This window comes from Rhyacophila brunnea, unplaced genomic scaffold, assembly GCF_057557595.1.
Source record: "Rhyacophila brunnea isolate RB1 unplaced genomic scaffold, BYU_Rbru_1.0 scaffold_21, whole genome shotgun sequence".
Classification (NCBI taxonomy): domain Eukaryota; kingdom Metazoa; phylum Arthropoda; class Insecta; order Trichoptera; family Rhyacophilidae; genus Rhyacophila; species Rhyacophila brunnea.
Window position 1 is genome coordinate 23773188 of NW_028232871.1, and position 15122 is coordinate 23788309.

At 33.9% G+C, this 15122-nt stretch overlaps 1 protein-coding gene across 1 annotated transcript in view; it reads right to left on the reverse strand.

The window, feature by feature from the left end:
* Positions 1 to 8490, reverse strand: part of PCB (Pyruvate carboxylase) — a 33344-nt gene extending 24854 nt beyond the window's left edge. The window contains exons 1-6 of the mRNA XM_085948714.1: positions 8262 to 8490; positions 5594 to 5745; positions 2570 to 2710; positions 1803 to 1918; positions 1623 to 1717; positions 1188 to 1356 (exon numbers count right to left, since the gene is read on the reverse strand). Coding sequence (XP_085804840.1) covers positions 1188 to 1356; positions 1623 to 1717; positions 1803 to 1918; positions 2570 to 2710; positions 5594 to 5745; positions 8262 to 8357 — 769 coding nt within the window. The 5' untranslated portion in view covers positions 8358 to 8490. The remainder of the gene's footprint in view (positions 1 to 1187; positions 1357 to 1622; positions 1718 to 1802; positions 1919 to 2569; positions 2711 to 5593; positions 5746 to 8261) is intronic.
* Between the last annotated feature and the right edge of the window lie 6632 nt (positions 8491 to 15122).

Below are 15122 nucleotides of genomic sequence, written 5' to 3' on the forward strand. Positions count from 1 at the left end.
ATTTGAATTTTTAGGTAAACAATAGCACAACAGTAGTGTAGTGGAGCCCGGCTACGACACCGTTCAAACAGTTCTCACAAGTGATAAGTCGGTCCAATTCCGATGTGAACAAAATGTATTGTATTTTTTACTGATACATAGTAGTGAAACTAAAATTTTTCGATAGGTACAATAATTGACATTGAAATAATAGAACCGAACCCACTTTTCAGCCAAAATTGAGTTATATACAGATTATATATTTTAAATCATCTAGTCTTAATCTATGAACGCAAGAAACACAGCGTAAAGTTCGTAGTTGCGTATGATATTTTTGTCTCATTGATATGACAACAGAGGCCCATTCTGCTCTGGGCCATTGTTGCATTTGTACTTAAGGCCATACGATAGTTGCGAAATCATTGAAATTTCTCCGCGAAGACTGCCATCAAATACACAATGTAATATGGATTCTTAAATCTTAATTTTTGTGTTGATTTGAAGTTATCAATACCTACATTTTTTTAATGCCAGCATAGACTTTTGAAGTCATGTTTATGTATTTTTATTATTACAATAATTATTGCAATTAAATGCGTTACATGATGTTAACACCTTATACTCCATCGAGAGTCACAACCGGAAAGGGTGAAAATCGGCTTACGCGATGCTATAGAAATAATCCCAAAATAATGTGTTATATAATTGATATCACTTGGAAATGAATTAAAAATAAAATAGCTATAATAATACATAAATATTATTAACCTTTTCTATGCTTTACAATATTACGATGGCAGTATCTAACATGCCGCAGATTTTTAACACACGTTGAATGTAGACCGAAGCTCTTAAAAACCTAACGCTTTTATTTCTTTAATATTTGGATGCAAACGTTTGGTATTTTGTTTGCGATGGATTATAAAATAAACCCTGAAGATTGGATAAATAAACAAATTTATATAGAAAAAAACTTAAGTAGACCTACTTAATATTCACATAAAATATCTATCAAAATAATCATAAAATATGTTTTATTCATTAGATGCAATGAAAATAAATGTATCAAAATGTTGCGATTTTTTATGATGATACAAAATATTTTAAATGTCGAAATGTTATCAATATCAGTATGAATTTTTCTGGTTTGGGCTTGTGTTACGTTAAAGAGCCCACTTAAAAATAGCAGTAAATTATTGTTTATTTACCGAGTAATTGCACTTCAATATGTCTTGGCCTCTCAATAAACTTCTCAATGAACATGGAACCGTCTCCAAAAGCAGCCTTCGCCTCCGATGAAGCTCTCTCGAAGGATTCCGATACTTCAGACATGTTTCTCACCACCCTCATTCCTCTGCCGCCTCCACCAAAGGCAGCCTATGAAAAAATAATTACTACGTAAAGATATATTTACATATTATTACATATGTTAAAAAATTTAATAAAAAAAAGTCTTAAAATTGTATTGAATTGAGTAGCAATTCATCGTATTCAAAGACAATATAATAAATAAAACAAATTAATTTGATTATCATATGTGTGTTAACTCAATAAATATTGCAACTGAAAAACAAAAAGTGATATCTTGAGTTGTGACCTTACTGGGTACTGTCAATAAATAGATAGAAGACACACATGCATACCTTGAATATTACAGGTAATCCATGATTTTTGCAAAACTCCAAAGCTTCCTCTTTGGTTGTGACTGGTCCATCGGTGCCGGGTACAATTGGAACCTCTGAAAACAGCAACAATTAGTGTGAAATGCCAATAATAAAATATCACTAAATAATGTCACAGAGAAATATTGTCGTATTGCTTACTAGCTTCTATGGCTGCTTTCCTCGCAGCCACTTTGTCTCCCATCTGCTGCACAACCTTCGGAGATGGTCCAATGAATCGTAGACCAGCGTCGATGATGGCTTGCGCAAAGTCTGACCTGAAGAAGTTACAGAAAATTATTTAAAAATCTATCATTAAGGCGATACTTCAGTGAAACGGCAAATAATTTTCAACTATAGGCGCGACGAAATTTTGGACTCGCTGGCAGTCAGAGAGTGAACGTCGAGGTGTCAATACGTCAATTTGTTTCGTGTTGGCGACGGGGGTATTAATTCTTAAATCGTGTAAAGATGACTAAAAACGTTACCCATTTACTTTAAAAAAGAAAACATGTCAAGGAATATATTATTATTGTTACTAATAGAACAATAAACAGAACATTAAATGGACACGTTTGATTTATTTGACAAATTATATTTCGGTCGGCATGCGTCATTTGCACCCGCGACGCGCAATCTGCGCATCGCCTAGCCATGATCTTTTTAGACCATGCCTCAACTGAGGTATAGCCTTAATCTTGTTAGTCCAATAAGGACAGATAAATTTAATGCCAAACTTTAAGATCATATTATTATAAATTATGTTTACGGCTAATCCTCGTAGGAAGATCATCATAATCATAATAACTTGTACTTTCTCCGCAGATCAGAAATCAAAATTTATTGAAATATCCAAACAGAAGAAATGATTTAATTTTAAAAATACATTCTGTGGAGTAGATTGTAAAACAAGTTTTAGAAAATTTTACCTTTCTGATAGGAATCCATATCCAGGATGAATAGCGTCAACATCATTCTCTTTGGCCACTCGGATGATTTCTGGAATGCTGAGGTACGCTGCAACTGGAGGCAGGCCTTTACCGACTAAATATGATTCATCTGCTTTTTGTCTGAAAAAACGAAATCAAGGATATATAATTTCTTTTTATTACAACTCCACACTCATCAACGTGATCTTCATATTTGAGACCTCTGACCGGAACAAGAAGATTGTGGTCTTACGAGACCAAGTAATTTTTGTATATTGTGCATGGGAATGAAGAACCAAGCCAATACAAAACTTCTCGTGGAGATAAAGGGATGTAAATCAGTGAATGGGTCAATAGATGAAAGTGAAATTATTATTATACAGTTTGTAAACAAAATAAATTAATGCAAATATGAAATTCCATTCGAAGAAGGTCTCACTTCGAGGCACACAATAAAAATTAATTTTGACAGTGTATGGCAGTCAATATTTTATTAATTTTACTATTTTGTGGTGGCGACACCATATAAAATACCCATAGTTCGGGAACTCGTGCTAAATGGGATTTCACATGTCATATTACGCGCAGTTTGCGTACTCTAATCATCCGACATCAATTGTACACTCTAGAATTTAATTTGAAATCAATCCCCAACAAACAGCAAAACATTTAAACATTGAATTCGGCTTAATTTGTGGACATTATAAAAAGATAGTAAATTTTTGCAATTGAAAATATTATTGAAATTAAAACAGATAAAACACAAGCTAACAAAAGCCCATAATAACATTTAATATGTCTGTAATTTTAGAGATAATTAAATTATTTATGATGTCTTTATCATTGAAAAAAAAATAATTAAATAATTTACAATGTAAATTTGTTTTCATAATTATAAAAAAATGAGTAATATTTTTTCACATTAAAAAAGATATAGTTTAGTGAATGCTGTGACATTCACAATTATTATTAATAATGTCATTCAAACAATTCCAAGCAATATGCATAATAATGGGCCAAGTTAATAAATAAGTCTATTATTTTAGGTGTCCTTGGAGACTGTTATGTTGGTTTCATTTTCTAAACATAATAGGTGCTAGGCAAATTTACAATGCATAGCATGAATTTTTTAATCCTTCTGTAATCTTTAAGGCTCATTTGGATGAGTCACTGCAGATGATCATCGCGAATGATCATATGCAGTGAATAGATTTTGTTTACATGATTCACCGAAAGTGAAATACTCAATTCATTCCAAAATGGTGTCAAGTGAAATTGCGATGCAGGTTGGAATTCAAACAATTTGTGATTGTTTGCTATATGAATCCAGAAATTTCATCGAGAGAAAGAGGAATAGGAAAAAGAATCGTTGGTGGATAAAACCATAGACTTGAACTTGGATAAAGCAACATAATATCACGGGGAATATGACAACAGTACTCAGGGGTGCAGTGCACATGCATGGTGTGGGTGCGCATGGGCAGCATTTTTGCAATCATCCGTAGTGATCAAAAAATGATCAAAAAGTAGTAACAGTTGAGCTTCATTCACTTTTGATTCCGGATGATCACATTCGATGATTCATTGATGAATATGCGTTTACACAGGTCACTGGGGATGATTCCTTCGCGATGATCGTCAAAAGTGAATCATGTAAACGGGGCTTTAGATACATAGAAATTATTGGGTCTGTAAACGTAACCGATATTTTGTATGAGTACACAAAATTTACGTCGAATTTTCGAAAATAAGAAAGATAAGTTTACAATACATACAAAAATAATAATATTTAAAATGAACTGAATATAGGCGGCATAGCACGGAAAACTCGACGAATTGTGCATTTTTGAATTAAAGCATGATGAATAGGCATATTCCAAGATGACTGCCATCTTGATATTTCCTGGGCTTACAAATCAAACAGTTTATAGAAAATTGATTTTTTTCGCCATTTTGGAATTTAGGGGCTCCTGGGTAAATTTTCAAACGGTTAAATATCTTTAAAATGTGTGTTAGACGTGGTTGAACAAATTGCAGCGGGTTACTTTGCGTTACAATGTACTGCAGATATATTACAACATATTTATCACTGTCGTAAGTGTGTATTATTGTAAAAATACAAATGCCGACTGCCAAACAATAATGAAATTTAGAAAGCGCTTCAGTAAGAATTGTAAAAATAGCTAGTTAACTTCGCCGCAATTAGATAGGACACACATAGCTTAGTGGTTAGAGCGCATGGCGCGAATCCCCGGGGGCGCAGGTTAGATCCCGCTAGGTGTCGTATTTTTTCTAGTGGTTAAATAATTCTCTGAGGTGTTTTTTAAAAATTATAAATGTAGTATAAAGAACGTTACATTCTTAAATCTTGTGAAATATTCGTTAAATATAAAAAAAAAGTTTATTAAAAATAGTACTTAATGTAGAGCAATCCTAGGACAGGGGTGGCGAACCTATGGCACGCGAGATAATTTTGCATGGCACGCGTTTGAAGAGAAAAAATACCTATAACAATAATAAACGTCATATCGCATTGTATAAAAATAGCAGGCAAATACTCTTCAAGAAGCATTACGTTTAATTTAAATATGTAATTGGATAGATCGGTCCTTAGATTTTATGCGTCACATATAATATTATCACACTTACCTAATCAGGCGGCGGGGATGCCGCGCCGTGAACCTCTAATTTTGATCGATTTACAATACTTGAGACCACTGTAGCGAGAGAATGCCTCATCTGATCGGAGCAATTTTCGTGTCAATTTGTGCACTGCGTCTCGGATTATCTTAGAACGAGAGAATCTTGACTCTTACTTCCAAATAAAAGCCAACGCTTAGCATTTAAGTTCAATAACCCATTGCAGAGATGTCGACGTTAAGTTAGGCTTAACTAAGTCGTTATAATAATAATAAACACCTCGCTGATGTCGACGGCGTAAGCTTTTTAAAGCCACCTAAGTTTAACTATGCATTCAGCCTTAAGTACGTTAGTAAGAAATATTATGAAGGGTTGTGTAAGTACCTGTGCATGTGCATTTTGTCCTGTTCGCTGTATATGGCCACCGATTTGATCCCCAACTCCGTGCATGCTCGGAAAACTCTTATAGCGATCTCTCCTCTGTTTGCGACCAGCACACTTCTGATCGGCCGGTACTCCACACCTGATCCAGCAACCTACAAACGAAATAATCAAAAGGGTTAACTACCATAACGACAGCTTATTTTCCCACTAACAGTAAGACATAGTTTAAAATAAAAAGGTTGGCTTAGAAGAATAATAATTATTGGGGTGTGATTTTTTCGTATTACAATACATTGATGGCGATTTCGAATGGACTCACCATACCATTTCTGTCATTTGACAGTTTGATGGGTGACACTGTGAATAATGGACATTATTATAGTAATTATATCGTTCACAACTTTGTAAAAATTGTAAATAAGAAAGCTTGAAACGACCAGTGACGTCCCTAGTCAAAGTGCCGCCCCTATGGAACGCATGACGTGTATATCACACGGGACGTCACTGGAAACGAGTGTGATTTAAAACACAGGTCTTTTCCTTGCCGGGTGACTGCTCTATATTTATGCTAAGAAATTTTAAGAATATTTCGTAATATATACCGTTAATGACGACTGAATCAACATAAACTGAGCGTTGGTTAGCAATTAAGGCAATTAATATGATTTAAAACACAAAAACCGATAGTCAATAATAACGCAATTTGATAACCATTTCACGTAGCTAACTGGGCATATTGACGCGATACCAGTGGATCTAGGGGTTCAAATCCCGTCAGGCGTCGTATTTTTTCAAATGTGTTTTTTATAGTATGTATACAGTTATGTAGGTATATTCAAAAACTGAAACAACAAGATCGGCGCAGGATCGTACTAGATGGGAGGAGAATGTTGGCAAAGCTTGTAATTTCAGTGATCACCATCTTCAGTAATGAGGCAAAGGATGTGAAGGGAAGATACACTATTACTGTGTATTTGTCTAGTTATCTATATATATTTATATTGGGTCACCCATAAATACTACGGTTTTAAAGAATGTTTGAAATAATACAAAAAAATATATTTTTATTTAATACAATATTTTCCATTATTGTTTAAGATTTCTTCCCCTTTGTTCTTGAATTTTCAATTCCTTTACGATATCATGATTCTCTCGAGTTTAGTCTGAAGAATAAATTAAACTCACGTTTTTCATTCATATGGTTTTGTAGACTGCGGATAATAATCATAATTCATGACTTCCCATTTAAATAGCCTCAGTTTTCGGCAATGACACCTCTTAGCCTCTTCAGTTAATCTGTTTGTCGTGTTATTTTATAAAGTTACGTACCTAATTAATATATTACATATATATTTATAAATAAGTGCAAAAGAGTACTATAACGTTTTAAATAAACAGTTTTTTATATACCTAGTAACTACTTTTAACAGTAGGTTTATTATTATGAAATAAACTTTTTTGTGAGAGGAACAAACCAACCCAATCGCCTTAAATAATTGATTGTTTTAGTCCAGTGGTTTTGCAAACTTTTCTTTCTCGCGTCGCCTTTTGTGTCCAAAGATTGTTCTGGGTTTCAAAGAAATGATTGTGCACGTGCATTTGTATAGCGGCAAACCATAGTATAATTTATACACGGGCATACGTATATTAATTAGTCTGGACAAGAGTTTTTTTCTAAAATATGTTATATACCTATTCTAACAAAAATGCATTACACAATAGAAATCGAGTATATATGTTCTCTTAAATAAATAAAAAGATTAGAGTAAATAGCGCGAGAGTTTCCGAACCGATAAGGGAGTCCATCAGGGATGTGTTTTATCTCCCCAGTTATTCAATATATGGGGAGCATAAAATGCGGAGAGCTATAGATCATTGGCAAGGAGGAATAACAATTGGTGGCCAGACAATAAACAACTCAAGATTCGCAGATGATACCACGCCAATCGCTATTGGTGAAAGAGAACTCACGGAGCAGCTACACCTGGTAGTAGAAGAAAGTCGTAAATACGGCCTCCTTATATATAGGAATAAGACCAAATTAATGGTTGTCGATCGGATTAACCTTTTACCAGCAGCAAGTATACTCCAAAACCTAGAAACATTGGATGAGTTTGTATTCTATTAGTGGAGAGATAAGAAGGCGCACATAGATTGCGGAAGATGCGATGAAAAGTCTTACCACTCCATGGAAGGATCGGGGAATTTTAATTGCCACAAAAAAGATGCGTGTGCAAACATTTGTGTTCTCCATATTTTTATACGGTATCGAGTCATACTGATGCCTTCGGGATGTGGTTGGTGATGGCGCCGAACGCTTCGTATTTCTTGGACCAGTTAATCATCCAGAGACTGCACAAATTGTTCGGCACGAACCGGATAACCTGGAGAGACAGGTGGTTTTGGGTAGCCTCCAGAGATGGCGAAGCAGAGGAAGAGCGTCAGCGCACTGGAGTGACCAAGTGAAGGAATTGACCGGGGGCAACATTCGCGCTGCTCTGATAGAAGCAGAGGATCGAGAGGAGTGGAAAGTCTTGGTCGCTTAAAACATGACAAAATTCCAAGGTGGCCACGATCATCAGTCACGAGGGAACGACCAATAAGAAATTTTAAAAAAAATGATCGCATTGTAACAACACAGTATTTACTAATATCTAAGAGTATTTACCTTTGTTGAGGAGTATCTATGTCTGGATGACGAGGCACAGCATGTTGCCCTCGGTAAAATGGCCCTATGGACCACCCTTGCGCATAACATCTTCATTTTGTTTTATTATAATTAATTAACTTTCAATAATAAAAAAAATCACTTCTAATTTTCACTCTCAAAATATACCATGCACAGTTTTCGATATCACTTTTCACAATTAAATATTAATATTATTAGTTATTTTATTATTATTATAAATGTATAAGTACTATAATCTCACAATAATCAAATAGGAAATAATTATTTTTTAAGTACTTCTATCTAGGTAGTCTCTAATATCTAAGTTCAAGGTATAAAATATATTAAAATGTCTACAGGTATGCTATATTTAAAGGAATGACTAGTTGTGTGTCAGTTACACTGTTTCCGTGATGGGTCCTTGAGCAATCTGAAAGAAGAAGAAAATACACAATTAGTTAATATTATTATGCTGAATCAGGGCTACATATTTTTGTCTAAATTAATTAAAGAATTTGGACTCGGATAATATATAGATTCCATATACAGAATTTAGATTTTAGTTTGATTTTCGAATCGAACGATTTTACGTGTTGTTTGTGTTGGTAACAACTTGATTATTGTCCTTTTTTCTATTGGCAGCACCGATAACAAAATGACGGCTTTCATTCTGATTTGAAGTATGTTGCTTTGTTTACCTATGTACGCATTTATAGGTATTTTACCTGATTATTCATCTTAAAAATAATATTACTTTTGGCTGCCTACATAAAATTGACGAATATCTTTCCATAGATTCTCATACGGCAATTTTTGAGGTGTGCAATTTCAAATTGAAGTCAAATTAAAGTGTACATTATACAATCCTATGAATTTACGTATTCAAGGCTTATTTTGGCAATATCTACATTCTACACATATAATCATGTATGTAATTAACTGATTGGGCGAATCTTAAAATAATAGTGCAGTGTCATAGTCAAAGTGTGAAGCTCTCTTCAAATGAAACTGCAATGTGAAATCACTCGTAGTTCACTTGATCAGTAGACCATTTTACTTAAATTTCATATATTTAGATTCCATCTCTATAAGCAGTCGGTATTTACAACAACTTTGGGATTAACAGATAACCATTCGCATAAAGAGAAAACACCTCTTTCATTTTCTCATTACACGTTATGATGGCACGGATTCCTATCTGCATCCATTAATAGGAAATCGACAAACAAAGGCGAAGCCCGCCAAGAACTAACCAATTTCCCGCCAATTAGTGTCTGTAAATCGAATACTGATTGATGTTGCCATAAAAAAAACATGGCGCCAGCATCGTTCGAACCCGCGTTCTTTTTTCAAAAGCCGTCCGAATCTATGACGTTTTGTATTAGGGATGGGTTTAATAATTCGCAATATTATATTCGATTTCATAAACAAGAATGGTAATTATGTTTATGTCGGTACATTAAAGTTTATGATCAGGTAATATAAATATCCGGTTAACCTAAACAAAATAGTGAAATATGCCTGAAGAAAAGAAGAATGCCTCATTAAATTATTATTACCACATCCACAAAGATAATATAAATAATTTATAATAAAATATTTATTATTAGCTAATAATTCGTGATGTACCTACCTAGGTACTAACAAACCACCTTCTACACACTGGAGGCACAGGGAGGGGTGGTTTCAGGATTCACAAATAATGTTTTATACGAAATCGGTTTATTCAGATAAACAAAAAGTCTAAATTATTTCAAAGATTGACAATACATTTCGATGTTGCACGTCTAAAAATTGTATTCTAAATTAAAAACGTCGGGCGTAATGAAAATGGTTGAGTTATCGACAGTCCAGATCACCTCAGTGAAGACAAAATATTGAAAATATTCTTCATTAATTTGTGTGAAGATTTGGTCCATCATCAAAGAGATTGAAGACTTGGGGACATTGGGAGGAGTCCAATATCTTTGTCCATCATACATTTCGACTGCACTACAAATTTTTTGTGACACCTCACTAAAAACATCGTGTGCTTTATTATAGCCCGACGCGAGAATTCTCAACATACAAGATGTGTCAGCCACATTGATAGTATATCAATGGTCAGCCATCTACTAAGTTAATTTTTATCCCTATAATAATTACACCAAAATCTCTTGGATAACACACTAATTTATTATTTAAACGACACTTTGTTGATTTTTTTATCATTTTAACTTCGATTTATGCACTCCCAAAATCTCTTAAATAAATTGACATAATCAGAGATAGGTACTTACATCTTTTTTTAAATTGTGCTTTCTATCCACCACTATTATACTTCTTTATACCTTTCCGTCAATCTGTTATAAATTAATCGTACTGTCGTACAATACTGTATATTAATACTATCAGTCTACTTTGAAAACTGATAAATAGGCGAATGACACATAACTTTTTCAGTTATTATCTACAAACCGTCCAAAAATAACACACAATAAAGTTAAATTATATGTTCAGATATATTTTTTTATGGTGTCGCTATTGTGGTCATTACTGAAAGTATGTACTTTTTAACAATCAGTTTAAAAATAAAACCGCTAATCGGTAAACAACACTAACCAATAACCTATGCTATCACGTTATCAGTAACACCAGTAAAGATTCGGTGATAACTGATTTGGTTTAGTCACCAAATAGTAAATAATAGTTTTCGGAATAATTCTGCAACATACTAATAGTTGATAATTTTAATCAAAACACAGCGTCGATGACGACAGTTGTATGTAACCATTGTAAAAAGGAGACGAATATACAGCTAGCTGATCACAAAGTACACACTTGGTTGATAATTGTTATATAATATATTGTGAAAAATATGTAATATGTATTTGCCTGTCAATATTGTAAAATATCGCGATAAAATATAAATAAATAATAATTGTCCTATAATATCTTCAAAATAATTAACTTTACAGGAGAGCCAAAATACTAAGCGAACCATTTATTTGATATCAGGCATGTCTGACTTCAAATAGGCTGTGATCAGACGTGCACACAAGGTGGGAGGGGTTTCGGGTCCGGTCCCAGTGGTCTATTGCCATTCTTCAACTTGAACAAACATATTATTGTCTTTGTATATCACCATCAGTGACGTCCCTTGGGAGTAGGCAGATTGAGCGTCGCTTGGGGGCGGCAGTTACTCGAAGGGCGGCAAATCGAGGATAATCATTTGGTGTATATAGAAATAGCTAAACTTATTTTGTTTATGCGTTGTACATAATAGCATAGTAAAAATGCTGTGAAAATAATAAAACTGTGTATTGCTGAATGGTACAAACCAAATATGTCAGAAATATCAACCAAATAAGACCTCAGCTCTGATGATTTGGGTAAATGTCTAACTTATAATATTATGTTTTTTGTTTAAATTTAATTTTGTAGGTTTTAGTGGTACTTACTTATATTTTTTGTTAGTAATGTATCCATACAACACAATTTTTCTCAGATATTGGAGTCATGAAAGGATGATGATAAAAAGTACTGTATAAAAATGGGGTGGCATTTTAGCGCTGCCTAGGGGCGGCATTTTGTCACTGAATTCACCATCACAAAGAAATACTGAAGTTGTGAAAAATATGTGTTGGTTTTCTTTTGAGCAGTCATTGTACATACTCACCGACAAGAGCCTACTGCGCGACGGTAAAAGGAAAATACGCATCAGTTAAAAGCGCGCGGATTCACATCATCTCTGTCTCTCACTCATGCGGCAGACCGTGAGTGATGCAATACGAATCAAGTGATATGGCGAGGTCACGCGAGCCTCCTCGTGGTTAATATGAAAACAACTTTCACGACGTCTTGTTACGAAAATAAAAATATGAATGGTTAATTTTTACCCGTCAAAATCACAATGAAATTATTATTATAATATTGAATGTGACATTTTCATGACATCCCCATGGGTCTCTAGTAGACCAAAATCCTGTGATATGACGTTACAGTGTAGTTTAATTAATCAATTACACTGTATTTTTTTAATTAACCTCTATCTCAATTATGTATTTAACATGCCAATTATGTATTTAACATGCCGATAGGCAAATTTGTGATTGTTCTGATAAGATATTTTTCCCTGTTTTAGGATATGCATCAGATTTATTGAGCACCCACGACCAATTACAATAGTTGTGTGACATCGATTGACTACCTATCCACGCAAAATATCAATTTCGACAGACATAATATGAGATAAGACATATTGACAGAATGGCCGCGATATGTAATAAAATAATTAATATTTCCAATTTGTTTTATCGAGACATATTAAGCCCGATTGTGGACGAGCACATGCTGGGTAGGTAGGTATATTGAATTAGTATACGAAGTGGAACCTGGACGCTAAGTGAACGGACTATCAGAAGATTGGAGACTTTCAAGATGTGGCTGTATCGGTGTCAGATGACAATTTGGGCTGATCATCAATGAGTTGGTTACAAGAGACTATTGCTATCAATCTACCATCAAAGGCAAAAAAGCTGCATATTTTCCGTAAATAAAGATACGATTTATTCAGACCTAAAAGTAGAGGACAGATTATTATTATGTACACTAAAAAAGATCATTTTGAAAGTGGTTCAAAGTCCATGGTTTTGGTATCTCGCTACGACTGGTCCAGAAAACAGAATTGTATTGAAATTTGGTCGCCAACATTCGATAGAAGAAAGCACTCTAAAGCCAGGTACTCATTAGCGAGCCGTAACTGTAACCGTTCCGTGTACTGTAACCAACTCTGGATGCAAAATATTTATTTATTAGGGTCGCAAACTAATTATTTGGCGTCCACACTAGTTACTATATCTGCAAAGGTCACAGTTACGGCTCGCTAATGAGTAAGCATAAGAGAAGAGAAGTTTTGTTAAAAAAAAAAAACTGTAATATCTAATAGGCCATTGTTTAAAAATAGGTACTGTAAACACTCTCTGCGAATCCTCGCGAACCACGATTCGGAATCACTGCTCTGTTTGAATAACGACACGAAGAATTATTATTTTATTACTTTTTAATTTTACATTTATTTTTTCAAATTGCAGAAACAATTAATTTTTTAATAAGTTTAAGCAAATTACTGACACAATTAAAACAACAAGAGAAAGCGGCATTTAATTTTTTGTATAAATTATAGTATTTTAATAGTCGACCAAAATAAAAGCGGTGACCTCGAATTTTCATAGCACGTGTTATTCTGCAACTAGTGGAAGCCAAATCACTGCACCAAAAATTGTGGCAATATGTAACAATACCGAAGTATGCGAGTTGCTCACAGAACAGATTAATAAAATAGAATTAATGCGAAAACCAGTAGCCACAATAAGGAGGTAACGAAATTCCCATTATTTTAAGTAACCGACAACTTAGTAAGTAATGAAGTAACCGGTACTTTAAAAATCGATTAATTGCCCATCATTGTCAACCACCAGTGCACAATTATTTCTAACCACGAATAATATTATATAATATCTACTGTCATGTCAAATATTTTTAGCTCGATTACGATAACCGAAGAGAGATTCTAATAATTTGTTTGATCTTGTGTAGATATTTATTAATCAAAGCTACAAACCCTTATCTATCTGTTACAAGGTTTAATAATTCGTAAATAGTTTAGTCTAGATGTTTCTAATTAGATTAATTATACGGTAAAGAAAAATGAATGAATTATTATATACTATTATTATTGTCCAGTGGCGAAGGGTGAAGGTCCAACATAAATAGTACATACTACACTCTGTCAGTCAAACGTATTTGTTTTCATTGGACTAAGACTACAATGTGTAGATAGTGTTTGTTAGTTTTTAAAAATCAACGAAACCCTGCCTAATCCAAACCATATTAGATAATATTAAAAAAATTGGTTTATCTATAAAATATTTTAAATTATGCCATTAAACCACACATAATTTTAGATGTTTTATAGATAGAAGAATATTTTTTATCGATTATGGTTTGGTTCAGGCAGGGCTTAATGAATTTTAGAAAACTTACCAGCACCATCTGTAATATGTATGCTTAAATATCATTAAAATATTGTGCACTATTTTTGTCTAATCGCCTATAGCATACCTAAACTATTATGGTTTGGTTTAGTCAGGGTTTAATTGAATTTTAAATAGTAACCGGCACCATCTAACTCACCTGTAACTCATAAATCGAACTTAAATCATTCTGGATGACTAGTTGTCGTGACAGATTGTAGTGTTTTTTGTTTCAATCTAATTATCGAGGAAAGTTGTATGTAACTACGACATACACCAGGGACTGGTTGGACGATAATATGTATTTTCAGTCATATTATAAAAAATAAAGTTGCGAAAAATGTCGGGGTGATGTCGACAATGAAAAAGACCAAAGAAATAAAAACAAGGAAGTTGGCGTACTTTGACCACATCATACGGCATGCCAAGAGATATTAACTTCTACATATCATTCAAGGGAAGATCTTCGGTAAGCGGGGTCCTAGTAGAAGAATAACACCATGGTTCAAGAATCTCAGGGATTGGTCTGAATTCACCACTTCATATTTGGTGTAGCGAAAGAAAGGGAGAAAATGGCCGACCTCATCGCCGACGTCTGATAACGGATATGCCACAAAAAAAGAAGATCGCAGACAAACTCATAACGAGACGAGCTAATGTAATAATAAATTATGAACGCTCATCTGACACCGCTTTAAAACTGTTTATTATATACTCGAGTTTACACATAAACGGGATCAAGTTTGAGAACAACCGGCATGAATTATTAATTTTATATATGGAAAGTATTTGATTCAAGATACTTACCAGTTAGCCTACACCAGAGGTCGGCAATACGAACACATAA